Source organism: Sciurus vulgaris (assembly GCF_902686455.1).
Source record: "Sciurus vulgaris genome assembly, chromosome: 7".
NCBI lineage: Eukaryota > Metazoa > Chordata > Mammalia > Rodentia > Sciuridae > Sciurus > Sciurus vulgaris.
The window spans coordinates 112064935-112086784 of record NC_136467.1 but is presented as its reverse complement, the minus strand read 5'-3'; the positions used below and the strand labels follow the sequence as shown (position 1 = coordinate 112086784).

Genomic DNA, 21850 nt, shown 5'->3' with positions numbered 1-21850 from the left:
AGTATTCAAATTCAGGCTTGACAGATGCTAGAATTTAGCTTGATAGCCTCTACTATCCCTTTAGCTCTGACAGCCTATGGAATTAAGTTACACTGATTCACCAATGCACCAGCTAGCACTGAGGCTTGAAACTGGAAATAACTTACCAAGGCAGAAACTAATAATCAACAGAATATATCCAGTTCCAATCATCTCCCCAGTTGCTTCCAGATTCTTGGTAATAACTATATCCTCCAGCTAAGACCAATGGGCCAAGTTCAGACTTTGATATCTAGGGTCCACTATTGCAAAGAATATCCTGGAGATTGCATTTTAATGATTGGGGGCAATAAATGTGGAGAACTTTAAAATGTCCCATTAGATCCAACAATGATTTAGGGTACTTCTATGCCAGGTTCTGCGTCTGGCACTGCATGTAAGAGAAAAAATATACTATTCTCTCTTTGCCAAGTGTTCCTGGGCAACCCAAATAAATTTACCTCTGTAATTTCTCTTTTTGCTTTAAGTTTAAAGTTACATTATTTAACTATTTGACTTACTTTCCTATTAAAGGCAGGAGCACAACCACCCCCCCCACAGACGTCTAACAAAAGAAATGCTCATTTCCCAACTGTGCGAAAAGACAAAACCATAACAAATTTAACGTGAAGATTTTAATTGGCTTTTATTTGGACTTCTTGAATCTGGCAACACCTTATTCTCAGCAGAATGAATGTGTAGAACGGAAAAGTGGTTTCAAAGACAGAGAAGGGCGGATGTGATCTTACAATATGTACAAACAGAAAATGAGAAATTGCACTCTATGTATGATCTATCAAAATGTATAAATGCATTCTACTGTCATGTGCAACTAATTAGAACAAATTAAAAAAAAAGAAAACAGGACAGAGAAGGGCGGAGGAAAATAGCTGCTGAAAGCTGAGGGGCCTTTCTTTTCTTTTTTAAGTTTCTTTTTTCCTTTCTTATAACAACTGTCCTGTTTGGGAATTCAGCTATAAACGCCGGAACTGGCTAAAGTTTCTCTATACTTGTGTGGGACTGTGGTACAGCCAAAGCCATATTCCCTGTGGCCACCTAAACAGTCGGGTCAGAGTAACTGGGGGGAACTGGGAGCGGTAAGCAGTGGGTCTGGTAATTGCCAAAGGACTTTCGAGCACTCACGAGGACGATAATGAAACCGCGAAGTGGGAGAGAGGAACAAACCTGTTCTCCTAGGTCCGATTCAACCCTGTCAAAGCACCTGTCTCCAGGTGGTACGTGAATCTACCCAACCCGAAAGGAAGTTATGTTTAACACTAGCGCCAGCATCCAATCCAAAGAAAGGTCTCGGACTTCGCCGTCGGGCGCCAGCAGGCTCTGAGATAGTTTCGCAGTCGCTCGCGGGACAGCTGCAGCGCGGATCTCCCAGAGGTCGGGGCTGTTAACTGCGGTGCGGGCGCCCGCTACTGCGCAGGCGCCTCAGGAAGGGCTCGGCCTCGCCCCTCTCCCTAGCGGTTCCTCTCGCTCGTAAGTACCCACGAGTCCCAGGTTCCGCGAGTGCCGGGTTCCGCTAGCGCGGAGTTCCGCGCTGTGGCAAGAAGTGGTGGAAGCGGCGGCGTCGACGGGTAAGTCTGAGCTTCGTTCTCTGGGAGTCTAGTGGGAAATGCCACTCCCTCCCGAGTCGGCTAGGGTTTTTTTTTGAAAATAGAGCCAGCGAGACCCTCTCCCCGCGCCCGGTCGGGACGCACACCCTCCGGGGCGCTGGCGGGGGCGTCCGCGAAGGAACCCGAAGAGGCAGGGAGGGAGCTATTGGGCCGAGGGGCAGGCGGGGTGCGGTGAGCGCAGGGGAAAGGAAATTCAGCAGGTGGACGCGGAATCGGGGAAGAGGGCTGTTGTGTTTGGGGTGAACGGAGGGAAGTTGACTGAGCCGAAGTGGAGGGGGCGAGGCTGGGCCGGGGATGGAAGTGGAGGGAGACAGGGCGGGGTGGCCAGGTGCTGCTCTTGGGATGGGAGGCGTTTGCTTTTAAAGGAACACCACTGCGGGCGTGTGTCTGTCTGCATGTTAGGGTTTAAGTAACAAATGATTATATAATTGTGTTTAAAATTTAATTTCCTAGAAAATAAACAAGCCAGACAATAAAAAGATACCATATAAGTGCTTTTTATGGGTCGGATACTATGTTAAGTACTTTACGAACAATGTTACCTTTTCTTGCGACAACTTCGCGAGGTAATAGCGTCCTATTTTACAGATGAGGAAAGTCAGACTCAGAAGTGAAGGGACCTGTCCAAGATTGTACAAGCGGGTTTGCAACAGGTCTGACTCCAGAAGGGCTTTGCTTAACCGTCAGGCTTTCCAAGTACTGTAGGAAATCGGCTACTGGTTTCTGTATTGTGGTTTTCTCCCTCTCCCCAACCCCAAGAGATTTTCTGTTTTACAGAAACAAGCTTGCAAACACTCATTCTCCCCCGTTTATCTGTCTCCCTCATCTTCTCTCTTCTAACTTTCATATTAGTTACAAAATATAATTTGGAAGAAATTTTGATGAAAACACAAGGAGTACATAAAGAGTGGTGGGTGTTACTGATTTGAAGATGGTAGAAAATTTGAGAATAATTTAGAATCCTAGATTTTTAAGACTGAGAAGGAGTTTTAGGGAATTGTTATATTTTTTTCCTTGGACTGTTAATAAATTAACTGATGATTGCTGGGCACGGTGGCACATGTCCGTGGTCCCAGCGGCCGGGGAGGTTGAGGCAGGAGGATTTTAAGTTCAAAGTCAGCCTCAGCAACTTAGGGAGACACTGTCTTAAATTTAAAAAAAAAGGGGGGGGAGGTAGGGGGAGGTGTGTATGGGGATAATCTAAAGGCAGGCACTGAAATTATCTACACAGAAAATAATGCTGTTTTAGAGCTGATAGGTGTTTCATTGTATGGCAGGGCAGGTGGCCTGGTCATGGTGACAGATATCCTTTTCCAACTTCACAAGGGCTAAGAATGCCAATGAGAGTTGACTGACAGGCCTTCCATCCAGGCACGAAAGTTATCCCAGAGGAAGTAGGCTGTTTTATCCCCTGAATTGGGCTATATGAACATATAACATATGTTATATGTTCTTCCAGTTGCTGTTGGGATATCGGGGTGTAGTTCAAATGTGTCTTCTTTTTTCCTTTCCTTTGATATATATTTTTTGTTGTGAAAAATTGGTTTCTCCCAGTTGTTTATAGTATTCCAGTTTCATTCCTTAAAAACTACTTGAGAAATTCTGACTGATTTGCTTATAGCTTAACATTTGCTGTTATAATGAAACAGAATTTGGTAGACATAAATCCAGACAGTTAAAGCTGTGCTAGTAGTGTGGAGAATATTACCTGACTTGCTGTTACTAGACTGTACACTTATTGAGGACATAAAGTTAGTAAGAGCACAATAAAACAACTAATTGCTGAACTTCAACTTCATATTTAAAAAGAGATTAGACTAAATTATTCATTATTTATTTTAAAGTTTCATAATCTGCCTGTCATTGTACAGATTTTTCTAACATAACCGCTTTGTAACTAGAGTGGATAATAGAAAATTGAGGGTCTCTTCTGCAACCTTTCTGCATTCCCATTTTATACACAAGGAAACTGAAACTGGAAGAAAATAGATTTGAAAAAGATCACATATCTACTAAGCTCGTATTCTGGTATCTTTCTGACTTCAGAGTCTGTAGTCTTTTTGCTTGGTCCATGCTACTGAGCTTGATGATAAGGACAGGCACATTTGGGTTCAGGCAGTGTGTGCTGAGAGATTACTGAACCCTAGGATTAAAAGCCCAGGATTCCTTGAGCATCCTTTATACTCAAGATTAGGGGAAGAAGGATTTTGATTTGTATTTTGTGGGAGAAGGACAAACTCAGGTTTTTTGTTGTGGTAGTGTTTTGCATATGGGAAGTGATGTACGATATTTTCACATTTAAACACTCAAATCTGCATTATGGGATACACAGTTCACATAGTTTTTGTGGTAAAATGAGATGACAAAGATGTTTCCTGTTCTGTGGTGAGACATTTAAGAATATAATTTCACTTCCCTCTGCTTTTAAAACTATAATAGTTTTATTGATAAGTGAGTCACATGCCATTCAGTTCACTCATTTAAAGTGCACAACTTTATGCAATTATGCACCCATCACCACAGTCAATTTGGAAACATTTCATTACCTCCCCAAAGTGCATCATATACACTAACATTTAGTTTCCATTTTCCCCCAACGTCTAGCCCCAGGTTACTACTGATATACTTTCTGTCTCTATAGATTTGCCTATCCTGGGCATTTCAGCTGAATAGAATCATATAATTGCTGATCTTTTGTGACTGCCTGCTTCACTTACCCTAATATTTCAAGGTTTATCCAAGTTGTAGCACATTTTAGTACTTCATTCCTTTTTATAACTAGATATCTCATGTGGTGTACCACATTTTATTTATTTGTTGGTGGAATGGTTTCTGTTTCTTGACTCTGGTGATGATCCTGCAATGAATATTTGTCTACAAGTTTTTGTGTGGATATATGTTTTCATTTCTCCTGAGCATATGAGCTGATATTAGAATTGTTGGATCTTATAGTAATTCTTATTTAAACTTTTTGAAGAATTGCCTGAATTTTTTTTTCCAGGGTGGCTGTACTGTTTTATATTTCCACTAGCATTTTATGGAAATTTCAATTTCTCTATATATTTTCCCAACACCTGTTACTAATCTTTTCTATTTAACTATCCTAGTAGATGTGGTATTTCAGTGTGGTTTTTTACTTTGCATTTCTTTAATGACTAATGATGTTAAGCATCTTTTTATGTATTTATTCATTATCTGTATCTTCTTTGAAGAAATAGTTTTTTTAGTTCCCTTGTTCATTTTTAAATTGGATTATTTGGCTTTATATTATTGAGTTATAAGATTTTTAATATATTCTAGGTACAAATCTCTCATCAGATATATATTTTGCAGTTATTTTCCAATTATGTGGATTGTTTTTTACCCTGCTTGATGGTATCATTTGAAGCCCCAAACTTAATTTTGATGAAGTTCAGTTTTTTTTTTTTTTTTTTTTTTTTTTTTTGGTATCTTGTGCTTAGGTATAGTGTCTAAGAAGGTTTTACTTAATCTAAGATTATAAAGATTCATTCCTATATTTTCCTGTAAGAGCATTACAACTTTAGTTCTTAATTTAGGTCTGTGATTCATTTTAGATTAATTTTTGTATACGGCAGGCAGAAGATGGGTTCTCCAATTAACTCTTTTACGTGTGGATATCCAGTTGTCCTCACGCTATTTACTGAATTGATGTGGCACCCTCTACTCTTAGAGGTAATTGTGTTGGAAATATTTTGGACATAACTGATATTACATTTGTAGTAATTCCTCTATGGCTTAGTTTTACAAAATAAAACCTTTATTGTATATGAAGTTCAAACACTGTTGTAAAGAAGTCTTGGTGTTGTAGAACAAAGTTGATTTAAGTATTAATCCTATGTCTTTCCAAGATGACAACCTGATTCATTATTTTGATTATTTTTATCCCTGTTTTGAGTATTATGTATTTGAAAAGTATAAATCATTTGATACTATGATACATGGTGCAAATATATACATATGTATATATTTGCATTCTGGAGTTAGTTTTATTTAAAATTTGTTGAATGCTTGTTTAAAATTTACCTAATAGAGTGTTTGAGCAAGGCTTTGTGTGTAGATTTCTGTAACTTTAAGTTAAGATGTCCTGGAAGCACAAACTATTACTAAGAGCAGTTAAAGGTCACTTATAAGTTATCAAGATAAATAACAATTATCTTTCACATGTCTTTGTAATACAGCGCAGAACAGTGAGTGAAAGTCAACGTTAGTAGTTATTTCTGTACCTTCTTCACAGTAATTTGCAAGCAGGTTTCACCTGGCTATTGGAGGAGTTTGGACTTTTTTGTATAGGAAAGGGGATCCTTTGAACTTTTTCTTTTTTTCTCTTTTTTTTTAAGGGAAGGATTCTGAAGATTGAGTAGCAGGAAGATTAAGTTGGCAGCAGATGTTGGGTGACAAGGAGGAGGATGATAAGATGATTAAGATAAGAAGGTGAGTTAGGAGACAGAAGTGCCATAGACAGAGGCATTGAGGACTTCAAAGAGTAGAGCAGTAGTGGACACCAGAAAGAGTGGGTACCTGTTAAAAATGCAGATTCCTGGCCTGAACTCTAGACTGACTGGATCAGAATCTCCTAAGTGTAGACTGGACAGTTGCACTTTGAACAGCTCTCTTCAGTGATTCTTGCTACTGTGTTGTACTAGATGATATGCAGGTAGGGTTGACTAGACTGACAACTGACAGGGTACTCAGATCTCTGGGTGCCTGAGAGAATGGTGAAGCTATTATAGAACTAAGGAAGTGGAAAAATTTAGAAGTGTAGAGAATGCATTCCTTCTGATATATATCTGATTGTACTTGGCAGGAGAATAGTTTGTGCAATGAATTGGTTGGGAATGTAGAATGATTACATACGGAAAGAGCCAGGTTGTGAATAATGTATTTTTAAAATTGTATTTATAAGTATCTCTTCCCCTTGAAAAGATACTGTGTCACCTCTTTGCTGTTTTAAATGTATTCTTATTGGATAGACATTTGAGTATCAGGAAGTACCTGTACTCAGAGAAACTGGGGAATCTACTGAATCCAAGGTTTCATAGAGACCTTGTGCCTTTGACACAAGTTCTAAAGTCGCTGGAACATACAGCATCAGCTCACATAATATTGTTGTCTGATAGAACAGTATTCTCCTCTGAGGGAGGAGTTAAGTTATGCATGAACTCTATGCTAGAGGACACAAGACACTGCATGAAAATGGAAGTTCCACTGTGTGGATTCTTGATAGCTGAAATTGCTGAGATATATGATGGGGACTGTGTCTATAGGAGTGTGCTTGATCTATTACTCATTAGAATTGTCACTCAGTTATTTTGAAAGGTAGTTTGATTTTGTTATTCTGCACTGGTTTTGGTTTCTCGGGTGGCACCAGTAATAGATGTGGAAAGTACCATGTTCAGATTGCCACCTACTTCAGGTTAATATGGTAGAAGATCTTCACAAATATGATCTCTTGCCTTTTGTTTGCAGAATTTTAAGTCATTGGTTTTCAGAGAATCACAACTTCAATCACAACTAAGTGTTTGAAAGACGACCAGGATACAGATATCTTGGTAGTGTCTTTGAAAGAAGGAAGAAAGTCTCTGCCTTTAAATAATTGCAGTCTAGTTTGGAGAAAAAAGAATACACAATAAATGGCTTGTGAACTTAGTAATCATTATTAGTTAGCTTGCTGCTATTCAAGCTGCATGCTCCTGTAGCTAGACCCAAGGATTCTTATTCTGAAATAATGAACTATATACCTTATTCTGACCACAGCCTTATATCTTTGCAACTTTCATGGAAAATTATTCTGAAGACATCAGTTCTTTGACTCCCTTAGAACCTTTAGTCTAAAAACCTCTCCACTTCTTACATGTCTTAGTTTCAGCCTAGATGCTGCAGCTTGAATTTCAGCCACTCCTTTGATTTCCTGCCAAGTTGCTTATGTCTTGCTGTGTTGCTGAGATTGAACTTGGGATCCTCCTATCTCAACCTCTTAAGTTCCTGAGATTACAAGTGCGTGCCAACCCCCAGCCTCAACTACTCTTTAGTTAGCATCTTCAACTTAGTCATCCTTCAGTTTCTGGCAGAATCTCAAGCCTGAATTGGATCAACTGCCTGTTTTGCTCATGCTTGTGCCAGGGCCACAGAGTTTGTAGGGAACACAATGTCACTTATGAAAATCCATGATACCAGCTATTAGCATTACCCACCAATGCTACTCTTTCTTCATCTCCTCTCCACATTGGCCATTTCATGCATTGACTATATTTCTCCAATCTGTGAACCTTTTTCCACCTTATTCCCTTTTAGTTTTAGTAATTTACCCTGCTTCCAGCAACACAGAGAAGGCAACTCCCTTCACCCTTAACCTTTGCTTATTCTGTCCTGACAATGGAAGGAGCATCCTGTCTGTCTAAAGCAAAGCATTCTTCCTAAACCACATACCCTATTTTCTTAGAGAAATAAAGAAGATGGAGAATGAAGGCAAAGATATTTATTAAGTGAAAGGAGTTTTTGATAACAATGGATTATTTATAACACAAATAGTTATATCTTTGACAGTAAAGTGGAAGTTTAAGAGAGATGTGATGATGAAATTGATTTCAACAGCTGTTAAATTTCTTCAGGAGTTATTCCCAGTAGACTTTGTTCATTGGTTAGTCAACTTCATGTAAATATTGAGACAGGTATAGACCGAGTTGAGATATTTTCCTCAAATAGCATTTATTTCTTAATTTCCCTTTTTAATGCCAGTATTTTTCAACAAGAATGGGCAGTGAGCCAAAATGGTGGAATTTCCACTAGTTATTTCTGTAAATTGAACTATAGGGTACTATTCAGTAAACTAGAAAAATAATACGTCTCTCTGGAGCTTATGGAATCTTGATATTGTTTGTATTTTGTAGAAAATAATTCTTTTTCTCATCACCTATTGGCTAAACTTCTGAATCTTAATTCAAATCAAATAGCATTACTACTTATGATTTGTGTTTTTATATTTTAGGAACCCTGATTGCTGTCCTTCAACGTGTTCATTATGAAGTTATTAGTAATACTTTTTTTTTCTGGACTTATGACTGGTTGTAGAGGTAACTCTTCATATAGTGTGCCACCCAAGTTACTGCTGGTGTCTTTTGATGGCTTTAGAGCTGACTATCTACAGAACTATGAATTTCCTCATCTCCAGAATTTTATCAAAGAAGGTGTCTTGGTAGAACATGTTAAAAATGTTTTTATCACAAAAACATTTCCAAACCACTATAGTATTGTGACAGGCTTATATGAGGAAAGCCATGGCATTGTAGCCAATTCCATGTATGACGTAGTCACAAAGAAACATTTTTCTGATTCTAATGACAAGGATCCTTTTTGGTGGAATGAGGCTGTACCTATTTGGGTGACTAATCAGCTTCAGGAAAACAGATCAAGTGCTGCTGCTATGTGGCCTGGTACTGATGTACTCATTCACAATACCACACCTTCCTATTTTATGAATTATAGCATCTCAGTGTCATTTGAGGAGAGACTAAATAACATTACCATGTGGCTCAGCAATTCGAACCCACCAGTCACCTTTGCAACACTCTATTGGGAAGAACCAGATGCAAGTGGTCACAAATATGGACCAGAAGATAAAGAAAACATGCGCAGGGTATTGAAAGAAATAGATGACCTTATTGGTTATCTAGTCCAAAAGCTCAAGATGTTAGGATTGTGGGAAAATCTTAATGTTATCATTACAAGTGATCATGGGATGACCCAGTGTTCTGAGAACAGATCGATAAACTTGGATCTCTGCATCAATCGTTCAACCTACACTCTTATAGATTTGACCCCAGTTGCTGCAGTACTCCCCAAAATAAGTAAGTAGACTTTTAGCTGAGGGATACTATTATTTGAATGGAGCAATTGGTTGAAGAGGGAGGGTTGTATTAAAGAAGGAAGCACTGACTTTTTGTAGTTCAGTACTGTACTCAGTATACCAAATAGAACAGTGTGTATTTTCCTCCCTAATTTACAAGTTTTGAGTAATTTGCAATTATTCTTCTGTTTAATATATTTTAAAATTATTCACACTAAGAGAAAAAGAATATTTTTAAATTTAAAGAAATCTTGGACTTTAGTGTGAGACATATCTTCCTTTTACTTATCATAAAATTAGAATTGGTAGTAATACGTAATTAATTTATGTTTACTTGGGAATCTCCATATGAATATTGCTCCTTTCTATAAAAATGTACTATGTGGATAATAATTTTGTGGATTGTTCAAAAAATGAAAAAGAGATATGTGAATTCTTGATAAAGGGATGTGTGTGTGGGGTGTGTGTGTGTGTGTGTGTGTGTGTGTGTGTGTATGTATGTGTCCATACTGTCACATAATTCTGTTCTGTTGTTTTAAGAATTAAGTAGTTTAATAGATGACATCCAGAATTTACTTGTAGTTATTCTAGTTAGACATATTTTTTTCCTCATCAGCCAACAGTGACTTTTTTCCTTTGCTATTTCTTTTTTACAGATATAACAGAGGTTTATGACAAACTGAAAAACTGTAGCCCTCACATGAATGTTTATCTTAAAGAAGACATTCCTGACAGATTTTATTACCAACATAACGATCGAATTCAGCCTATTATTTTGGTTGCTGATGAAGGCTGGACAATTGTATTAAATAAATCATTATCAAAATGTAAGTATTTATTTAGGGTATTTCTGTTGTATCCCTAGGGATACATCATACATTGTGACACTGTTCTGTTAGAAGGATTTTTTGATTTAGATATGTTTACACAGTATTATTAGTCCATTTTCCAATTAGATGATGATCAGGTTTTCATTCGATAGTAATTTACAGTAACCACAATTTCTCTTTTCAATTAGAAGGATTGGTATCCTTAAGGATGAAGCTGTAGATTTGCCTTTTTTTAAAACCAAAACTGCAGTTACTGTCAGCAATTTTCAAGATTGGTTCTTTGGATTTGTAGTAAAGAAACAAATTTAAAGGAGAGAGATTAGCTACTCTAAATTACTTTTAATTGTGTGAATTGAAATTTTCATAACCCTGAGTCTTTCCGAATGATAAAATAATTTCCTTGAATGTTATGGCTGTTTAGAATACTAGACAAGAATCAGAAAGTCAACAAACAGAAAAATCCACCAAGTAAACAGATGTATCAAAATCTCTCCTTAGAGAATATGTAGGGGTGAGTTTTTGGTCTTGCCTCAACTGAAGTTCATTTGTCCATATTTTACATTCAATTTTAATACATTTTAAAAATAATCTATAAAAAATGAATAATAAAAATTTTATAAGCCATTGCATTGCAGGGGTCAGTAAACTTTTTCTGTAACCAGAGAGTAAACATTTTAGGCTTTGTGGACAATTGGTCTCTGAGCCACTCAGCTCTGCTTTTATAACATGAAAGCAGGTATAGACAATATGTAAGCAAATTGAAGTGGTGTGCTGTGGTGAAACTTGGTTAACACAAACAGGCAGAGGGCCGATTTTGACCATGGACTAAAATTCTCAGATCTCTGATGAATAGCAATCCAGGACAGTCAGGCAAGGATAAGATAGAGTCAGTGGAGTTTGAGTATTATTTATATTTATGCTATTTTATATGCTCATCATTTTAAACTTGGAAAATATAGAAAAAAGAATAAAACTATCCATAATCCCTCAATTCAGAGATACAGACAAATATTAATTATAAGAGTTTTCCTTTCCTATTCTTTTTTCTATTACATATATAGGCAGATTTTAATATTATTAAAATCATAACATCTGTTTATATCTTGATTCTGCTTTTTGTCATACTGATCAAATTCATTATTTTTATTTTGAAATATTCTAAACATACAGTTAATAATATACAATAATACCATTTAATCATCTTGAAAGTAAGAATTTATTAAATGCAACTGATGTACTTTAAAAGACAATATTTATTAAAATAAAGTTCACACTTGGGAATCTGGTATTGGAGTTACGTCAGGGACCACGCCTTGTTTTTCTTTGAGTCGTATTTCTACTGGAATTACAGGTTGGAGTAATCTTGTTGTACTTTATGTTTGATACAAGAATCTCTTTTGTTAAATTCTCACCTTTCTTACTATTCTGATTTCAAAGCATTTATTAACTTTCAGTAAGCCAGTACATTATGCCATTCTATTTCTTAATCACAGGAGCAATTGAGATGGGTAAGGCTACAGATTAACTTCTCCATTTATTGTTCTTCTGCTCTCTTCAGTTAGAACCCTCAGCCTGACCACAGTTTTTCATCAATGGTGCTGTTTTTAAGTGAGTTTTTACAAATAGTGCTGGAGAGTGAGATGTGAAGTAAGTGGGGCTAGGGCTAAAAGATAAGTGCCACCAGGTTGAGAGGTAGTATTAAAGCCTGAGGCCATGACACAATGGGCAAAGGGCTGTGTATGTGAAATACGCAACGTGGCCCAGTTGAAAATACAAATTTTTATTTCTGGCCTCTGTCTTGTTCAACTAACCAGAATCTTAATAGATGAGAATTAGGCTATCAAGAAGTGTATTTACACTAGAAGTTATTTCATAATAAAAAAGACTGATCATACTTACTGACATCATTTTGTTCTTTTTCAGTAGGTGACCATGGTTATGACAATTCTTTGCCCAGTATGCATCCGTTCCTTGCCGCCCACGGCCCTGCATTTCACAAAGGCTACAAGCATAGCACCATTAATATTGTGGATATTTATCCAATGATGTGTCACATCCTGGGATTAAAACCACATCCCAATAATGGAACCTTTAGTCATACCAAGTGCTTGTTGGTTGACCAGTGGTGCATTAATCTCCCAGAAGCCATTGGGATTGTTATTGGTGTACTTTTGGTGTTAACCACTCTAACGTGCCTTATAATAATCATGCAAAACAGATTATCTGTACCCCATCCATTTTCCCGACTTCAACTACAAGAAGATGATGATGATCCTTTAATTGGGTAACATGTCCTGGGATTTATACTGAGTGTCTTTGCATAATCTCAAAACTAAGGATACATCCTAGGAATGGTGTTATAACTGTGAAAAGGTATACTCTGAAAGACAACCTAGACCAAGCATGCTAAAATTAATTTTTTCCCTTGTGTTTTGTTTTGGTACTTTAGCTAATACAAATAACCCTGCCCATAGTAAAAATGCTAGTAAATCAGTTAACACCATCTATTTCTCTGATAATACCTTTTAAGAAAAATACTCTGCTTTCTTTTTTGCAACGAAGAAGATACATGTTTAAAATGAAAATATATCAAATTTAGATGTGTTTTTCTAATAAATTTATATATTTGTAAATGAGACAACAGAAATTTTATGCAAATAATTTTATGTATCAGGAAGGAAAATTTTCCTATATTTTTGTATTTACCCTTATTTAATTTGTATCCCAAAGAAGTCCTTGAGGTAGAAAATCCTGTGATGGTTTTTAAAATTAACTAGCCAGGCAGAAAAACAGTGCTATGCTAGCTTATGGAGAAATCATCTTAAGGAGAGCTATTAAAAAACACATAAAAACTAAGACCATGTGATAAAAAGCCTGAGTTGTCACCATTGTATATTTTTAAAGTCCTTTAAGCTGTTGAAGTCTCAAAAGTTATATCTTTTGAAGAAGATTATTGCTAATGAGAAATTCAGAAGAAAATAGAGGGAAATGCTTTTTCTCTATTTGTGTTTAATGCCTTTGTGTAAGTTATTGATGTGTATGTATGCACAAGTGTGTTTGCATGTATAGGTGTGCAAATGTTATCATAGAAGGAGGTTAGAAGGGACTGGACTGTGGTCAGGCTTACACACTTCCCTAGAGCACAGCTCTCAAGGGAATGTTATTTCGCACTTCTTTTTTGTTTACTTTTACCTAACTTACAACTTAAAATCAGAACTTTAGAAACACTCGTTAATTTTGTTTCTATTTTTAATTTTTTTTTTACCTGAAATACTCAAGTGCGGTAGAGAAATTTGTGACCTGAATATAAATCTGATTTTGATTGGGTGAGAATGATGAAGGGAGATTTTTATATTTACCTTTGTGACTCTGTATCTTACTTATTAGACAATAGAGTAGGTAAGAAATTTATAAAATGACATTTAGAGATAGGTGCAAGTGGCACACACCTTAATCCCAGCTACTCAGGAGGCTGAGGCAGGAGGATCATATGTTGAAGGCCAACCTGGGTAACTTAGCAAGACCCATTCTTAAAGTAATTTTTTTTAAAGGACCCTGGATGTAGCTCAGTATTTAGAGTACTTGCCTAGCACATGGGAGTCCCTGGGTTCAGTGTTTGGTACTACAAAATTTTTTTGAAAGAAAATAGAATTTGGTATCTTCTAATTTTTCTTCCATTCATACATGAAGTGACAGAATAGCTTTAGTGCTGCCTCTGTGTTTTTCCTGTAATATTTGGAATCACAGAAGTAATCTCATATCTTTTAATAAACTTGTTCAGAGACAAAAATTTATGTGAATAACTGTCATCCTACCTTTACTAAGTAGCACCTTCTAATAATTAAAATTAGTATGAAGAAACTGAGTTGTGGCAATCTAGATTGTATCCATTGGAAGAATTGGATTTAAAAGTCATTCATTAGGACCTGAGACAAACAATTAATATTAATAGTATGGTCTTTAAAGTTTTGGCAATATAAAACAGATTTGGTAAGTGTTTTCTTGGTATACAGAGATAATCTGTAGTAATTATACAGCTCAGTTAAATGTTGGTATCTGTGATGATCAAGAACAACACTGGTGTCATTCATAAAACATATAATGTATCTGTTGGATCCCTGCTAATTTCCTGATCCTAATATTTGGAGCCCATTATATTTGGGATTTTTCAGAGGCATTTCTACACCTTGTATAGATAATCCATGCTATTGGTTATAAATTGAATTAAGAACAATACAGAACTGATTTTACTTTTTGATAAATTTTCAGACTTTTTATTAGTTGATCTCAGTACTCAATAAAATAATAGAAAATTTCCTTTCTACTTTAATTTAAAAAATAACAGTGACTAGAATTGCCACATTTAAACCTTTTTTCCCTAAGTGGATATTTTTGAAAATTCTAATATAGTTTCAGAATATTTGATACCAGTTGAGTGGAAGTTGGCCCTTGCAATGTTGTAAGTTTTATTGATTGTATTAACTTATTGGCGGTTATGAGTTTCAGAACTCCATACATGGTGTCCAGCCTGTCTGAATTTTACATAGGATGAAATAGGAAGGGATGTCCTCTCAGTCTTTTAACCCTTTCACTAAGAGGTATGTACTTATTTTGTCTTTCATTCTACTCTCAAAATACTAAATTAGGTAAATTTTTAATGTATATGTTGATGAGACAAGAAGAATAGTATTTATTTAATCTAAGAGAAGTTTATATATCATTAAATTGAACTTTGTGGTAATTCATTTGCATATTTTAAAACTCATCACTGCTAAAACCAGTGACTCCTATAATACTCTGAGAAGGTCCTTAGTAAAGTTAGCCTTTAAGGTTTTGATGTGTATTTTGTTAAATGATTAACTAATGTGCTGCTGAGTTTTCTGGGTAGTAGAAAGCATTTGAGTATGGAAATATGGAAATATCGAACTGTTTATGACAACCCTCAAAGGTTATTAAAGTTCTCAAAAGAAAACTTTAGATTAAGTATTTTTTGTTAATTCAGTGTGTGAGTTCAGTATAACTACATTTATTTATGGCAAAGGGCAATTGTGCTGCTGTTGTTAATGTACAAGTTTGTCTGGTAAACAGCAATAGAATAAAATATTATTGTACTAGGCTTCCTTTAAAAATTTACAGATAAATTCTTGGAACATTAAAGGAATAAAATGCCTTTACACTGTTCTTGGATTTTTCCCCTCCTGACAAGTCCTTTAAGCTTTAAGGATGATTACATTTAATTCCTCTTATTTGAAGGGGTTTACTTCACTGTTAATGCAAAGTTAGAAATGAAGGACAAAGATTAGATGTAAAGTATTTATTACCAATTCTTAAAATAATGTGTAAATAAAAATGAGCATGCTTTAAAGAAATTTGTATGTACTACCTTAAGTTAAACATATTTTTACTGTATTGTTTGAATTTGTAGATAATGACTTTGCATACAATTAAAATTTATGTGAATGAAATCTACCAAAACATTCTTACTGTAATTATTAAATATAAGGTACAGTGTCATTGATGTTTTTAAATCTGTTGTCCAATTGTAAAATATACCTACTATCATAGATATGTTGTCAAGACTAGTGATTCTGAAAAAAAAACCTTTATAGTCATTCATTACAGGTTTTATTTTTTTAAACCTAGACCAAGGATATAACATTTAACCAAAAGTTTAAAACAGTGTATAAAATGTACAGTCCAGCACAAGAACATCATTGGAAAGAAGTTGCAGAGCTCCCAGAACTATAATTTATTGACTTACAGTAGAAGGGAAGAAGTTTTGAAAGTTGATTGCAAAACAGCTGAGGAGTGGTTATGTGTTTAAACTTTGTTTTATATGTAGCTACAAGCACTTAATAATTTATCCAAATGAATGTAGATTTGACACAGTTTCCTCTAGTAGAACAGAGACTAATTCATTTTCAGTTTTTATGTTCAGTGAGCAATGCTAAGAACTGTGGGAAAACAATAAAACATTTTTTACTCTGGAAGAGAGTTCTTTGAAAGTGGGAAAACATTGTACAGTAAATTAGTTATGCCCACTTATGGCTTAACTCTTGCAGCTGAGATCCTTGGATTAAGAGTAAATTTTCTATGCCCTGTTCTTCCTGAAGTTTGAGTACCAGCTTTACCTCTTTCCCATACCTGGCATCCTCAGTGCCAGCGTTTGGGTACATTCCAACTTTACCCCAGCCCTACCAACACACATAGCCGTTGCTTGGGAGGGTATATGAGAATCCAAATGTTCCATTTGTATCCGGGGATGTGGTCACACAAACACACTAATTTGTACCTTAATGTATGCATGCATAGATTATTGTTAGTGTTTAATCTACTTGTTTTATCACTCATGTCCCAAAGTCAAAATTTCCTGGGAAATAAAGGCAGACTGTATTCACAAAGTAAGTCAATTGCCATTCAGACAGTCTACATTTCCACACATCTGTCTTTTTGACTTTCTGAAATCTGATTTTCACCATCAATAAATTGAACTTAATGAACTCTTCTACTGCCAGCTCCTTGATGGTTCTACACAGATACACGCATGTCTCCAGTCCAGACCTCCCTTCTGTATGAGAGGTCTGAATTAATAGTTATTTAATCGGCGTTCTCCTTATTTCTACCGTGTTTAACCTCACCTCCACAGACAAGAGGTGGTGGAAAGGATCAATCAAAATTAACTGCCAAACAAATCTGGATAACCCCACTATACACACACACACATTTTATAAAGGGGTTCTTAGCGATCAGACACAATATGGCTGATTCACTTAGTGTTTTAGCTAGCATTTTGGCTTCAGTGACCAAAAGACCTGATAAGAACAATTTTGGAGGAGAAAAAGTTTATTTGATGATCACAATTTCAAAGGTCTCAGTTCATAGATGGTCTACTTCATTGCTCTTGGCCCTAGGTGAGGCAGAACATTATGGCAGAAGTTCGTGGGGAAGGAAAGCAGCCCAAGACATGACAGTCAGGAAGCAGAGAGAGCTCCATTCACCAGGAACAAAATATATACCCTAAAGGCACACCCCCAGTGACTTTCCTTCTCTAGCCATATCATACCTGCCTACAGTATCACCTAATTAATACATATCAGTGGATTAGTGTATGATTAAGTTAAGACTCTCATAACCCAATCATTTCACCTCTAAACTTTCTTGCATTGTCTCATACATGAGCTTGTGGGGGACACCTCATGTCTAAACCATAACACTTAGTATTTGAATTATCCACTGAAAAGAGCAAATGTTGATCTCCACTCTGAATTTCTGTGAGGACTTACCATGCACCTGCCTCCTGACATTTTTAACTCTTAAAAAGACATGTAGTAATTCTATTTCCAGTAATGGCAAACTGTGTGATAGACTATGTGATTCAGACAGTCCTCTTACTATCTCTATTACCAATTTAAAAGTTCAAGCATTGAGGAACTTAAAAGAAAGTGAAACAAGAAGCCAAAATTCAAAAGAAAGAAGAAAACTATAGATATGAGTCCCTAATGGCATCTCTGAATATTGCAAGAGGCAGTTGAGAGCCTGAGAAGCTAAACTAATCAGAGGGGGTGGTAGAAGGAGAGAAGGTGTAGATGTTTTATAAAAGAATACATTTTTAAAATTATAGGAACCTACTTTATACTCTTTAACACAAATAAACCTGCAAAAATAAATGAAAGATAATTTCTTAGGAAAATAATAAATCACTCCCATAGAGAAATTAAATAGACCAATTTCTTCTTTTACCTGCTGATCATTTTATTTTTAAAATAAAATTCATTGTATAAGGTGTGCAACATGTTATAAATGTAAACATTAGGGTGGTTACCATAGTGAAGAAAATTAACATCCATCATCTCACACAGTCACCCATACAAATTTCTGTATTCAAAGAGGATTGGAAAAACTATAAATGATTGTGCAAAAGAATATCAGGTCCCGAAGACAATAATCCTTTCTTGGTGCCTCTTTGTCACGGTGTTATTTTTGCCTCATACAGCTGAAGTTTTAGAAACAGATATGAAAAATTTTGACGCAATACTAAAGATAGATCAACAATGTCAACAAACCGTAGACCAATCTCAAGTGAGAAAAACTTTAAAGTAGCAAAATAGAAAGTTAATCCAACCACATTAGTCATTAGTCTGTAAACAGACTGAACATTTAATGAAAAGACAAGAGATAATCAAATTGGATGGAAAAAGACCCAACTATATATAGTCTACAGGAGACACACTTTAAATAAAAAGAAAGAAATAGAAGGTAAAAGGATACAAAATGGTATACCATAGAAACTAACCAGGAGAAAGGAGTACCCATATATTAATATCAAAGTAGTCCTTAAGACAATTTCCAGAGATTGAGAGGAGTATTTTATTATGATCAAATGATCAATATGTCAGGAAGATGCAATGATTTAAAAAGTATTCCTATCTAAAAACACCTTAAAATACATGCACCAAAAACTGATGGAATCAAAGAAAAAATACATAAACATGATTGAAGAACTTTGTCTAATTGATAATACAACTAGACCAAGAAAAAAATAAGGTAATAGAAGACCTGAGTGATGACATGAGCACCTTGATTTATGTGACATTTAATGAAGCTTACAGCCCCAAACTGCAAAAGAAATTCTTTTTAAATGCATATGGAAGAAAGACCAAGATAGATCATTTATAATATCATAAAACAAAGTCTCATTAAATAATACCAGAATCACAATCTTATATAACATATTTTGAACTACAATGGAATTAAATAGCAACATGATCTGGAAAAAATTTGGAAACTAAACAATTCTAAATAAATAGAAATAAGGCAAATATAGTATTTTCCAATAAAATGTATCATATTTTATAATATGCAGGTAAAGACTTAAGGAAATTTATAGCACTGAATTCCTATCTTTACAAGAAACATTCAGAATCAACTACCAAGAAACTTGTAAAAGAACAAAATAATGCAAAACAAGAAGAAAAGAAATAGCAAGGATAAAATTGGAATCAATGGAATAGAAAATCGGTAAGGCCAAATATTAGTAAAATTATGAGCCCCTTAGGAAGATTTACTGAGAAAAAATGGACATAGTACAAATTAATAATATTAATAATTAATGAAAGGGATAATCACTGCAGATTCTACACATATCAAAAAGATAAGGGAATATTATGCCAGTGGATTTGATAATTTAAGTAAAATGGACAAATTCCTTGAAAAATACAACTTACTAAAACTGACAATATTAAATTGAAAATATTTAAATGTTTTTATTGATGCACTATTATACATGAAATTGAATTCATTGTGACATATTAATGCACAAGGCTTCATTTAGTTGATTTCATTCCCCGTTGCTTCCTTTTCTCACTACTCCTGTCTTCCCCACATCACCTTCTTCTACTCTGTTGGTCTCCCTTCTATTTTGGTGCATTTGCATTTTTATCCTTTTTTTTTTTTCTCTCTCTCTCTCTCTCTAGGTCCCACATATGAGCCCTTGATTTTCTGAGTCTGGCATTTCAGTCAGCATGATAATCTCCAATTCCATCTACTCACCAGCAAATGACATAATTTCATTCTTCTGAATGAATAAAACTCCAGTGTGTGTGTGTGTGTGTGTACACATTTTCTTAATCCATTCATTTATTGGTGGATACTTAAGTTGGTTCCATAATTTGGTTATTGTGAATTGTGCTGCTAAGTGGATATGTAGTATGCTGATTTTCTTTCTTTTCAATAGTTATTTTCTGTCCCAAGGAGTTAGACAGTTGTGTCATGTGGTGGTTCCATTCCTAGTCTTTTGAGGGAACTCCATATTGCTTTCCAAAGTGCTTTTACAAATTTGACCATCCCACCAGCAATGTATATGTATACTTTTATCCCCACATCTTCACCAGCAATTATTGTTGTAGTACTTCCATATTTTTGGTACACCATAGTTGTACATAATGATGGGATTTATCGTTACATATTCATACATTTATATAATATAACTATAATTTGACTAATATTACTTCTCAACACTTTCTCCTCTCCTTCTTCTACACCCTGCTCCTTTCCTTTATTCTACTGATGTCCTTTTGATTTTTATTAGATCCCTGCCCCCCCAAACACCCTTCTTTTCATTTTTCTTCTCTAGTTTCCACCGTTTTCATTTTTCTTCTCTAGGGAAAACATATAATCTTTGACCTTCTGAAGATTACTTCGCTTAACATAATGGTCTCAAGTTCATCTATTTTCCTGCAAATGAAATAATTTCATTTTTCTTTGTGACTGAATAAAACTCCATTTTGTATACATATGGTGTTGTCTTCATCCATTCATCTCTTGATGAACACCTAGGCTGATTTTATAGTTTGACTGTTGTGAATTGTGCTGCTATAAACATGGGTATACATGTATAACCATAGTATGATGAATTTAATTCTTTAGGATAAATACCAAGAAGTGGCATAGGTAGGTCTTTTGGTATTTCCATGCCTAGTCTCTTGAGGAGCCTTCATATTGCTTTCCATAATGGTTATACTAATTTACAATTCCATGAATCATGTAATAGGGTTTCTTTTTTTCCATATCCCCTTTAACATGTATAATTGTTGTCTTCTTGATAAATGGAATAAGGTTAAATCTCAGGGTAGTTTTGATTTGCATTTGATTTGAATTGCTTTGGCTATTGTGAAACTTTTATTCTTCCATATGAATTTTAGGACTGGTTTTTATAGTTTTGTAAAGAATGTTGAACATGTTTAAAAATATATTTGTTGGCCATTTGTATTCTTTTGATAAATGTTTCTTTAGTTCATTTGCCTATTTGTTGATTGGGTTATTTTTCCCGTGGTGTTTTTTGAATTTTTTATTATTCTGAATATAAATCCCATGTTGAAAGAGTAACTAACAATAATTTTCTCCCATTCTGTAGGCTCATTCACCATGCTCATTTCCTTTTTTGTGCAGAAGCTTTTTAATACTGTCCCACTTATTGATTCTTGGCTTTATTTCTTGAACTTTAGGACTCTTATTAAAGAAATTGATACCTTTGCTAGATTTTGGAGTGTTAACCCTATGTTTTCTTCTAGCAGTTGCAGAGTTTGTGGTCTAATTCTTAGGTCTTTGAAACACTTTGAGTTGAGTTTTGTGTAGGGTGAGAGATAGGGATCTAGTTTAATTCTTCTACATATGGCTAGTAGAAGTCTTCCCAGCACCATTTGTTAAAAAGGTTGTTTTTTTTTTTCCAGAATATGTCTTTGGCACTTTTATGAAAGATCAGATAAATGCGTTGGTGTGGATTTGTATCTTCTGTTTTATTCATGTCTGTTTATATGCCAATACCATGCTATTTTTGTTACTATACATCTGTAGTATGATTTGAGAGTGGGTATTAGAGCTTGGATAATTTGAGATTGTGATGACTCAAGCCTTGTCCTTATTGCTTAGAATTGCTTTGGCTATTCTGAAACTTTTATTCTTCCATATAATTTTAGGACTGGTTTTTCTAGTTTTGTAAAGAATGTCATTGATAA

The 21850-nt window shown here is 35.2% G+C and overlaps 1 protein-coding gene across 3 annotated transcripts; it reads left to right on the top strand.

Annotated features, from left to right (window-relative positions):
• The first annotated feature begins 1384 nt into the window (after window positions 1-1384).
• ENPP4 (ectonucleotide pyrophosphatase/phosphodiesterase 4) lies at window positions 1385-15518 on the top strand. 3 transcript variants are annotated; one of them, XM_079148763.1, is made up of 6 exons: window positions 1385-1604; window positions 2232-2296; window positions 2921-3037; window positions 8650-9508; window positions 10164-10334; window positions 12261-15518. In XM_079148763.1, exons 4-6 carry the CDS (start codon window positions 8683-8685, stop codon window positions 12623-12625), a joined length of 1362 nt encoding a protein of 453 aa, XP_079004889.1. In that variant the 5' UTR covers window positions 1385-1604; window positions 2232-2296; window positions 2921-3037; window positions 8650-8682; the 3' UTR covers window positions 12626-15518. The 3 variants fall into 3 exon arrangements, with proteins under 3 accessions (XP_079004889.1, XP_079004887.1, XP_079004888.1); XM_079148761.1 differs by lacking the exons at window positions 2232-2296; window positions 2921-3037; XM_079148762.1 differs by lacking the exons at window positions 1385-1604; window positions 2232-2296; window positions 2921-3037 and adding an exon at window positions 5126-5336.
• The last annotated feature ends 6332 nt before the right edge of the window (window positions 15519-21850 follow it).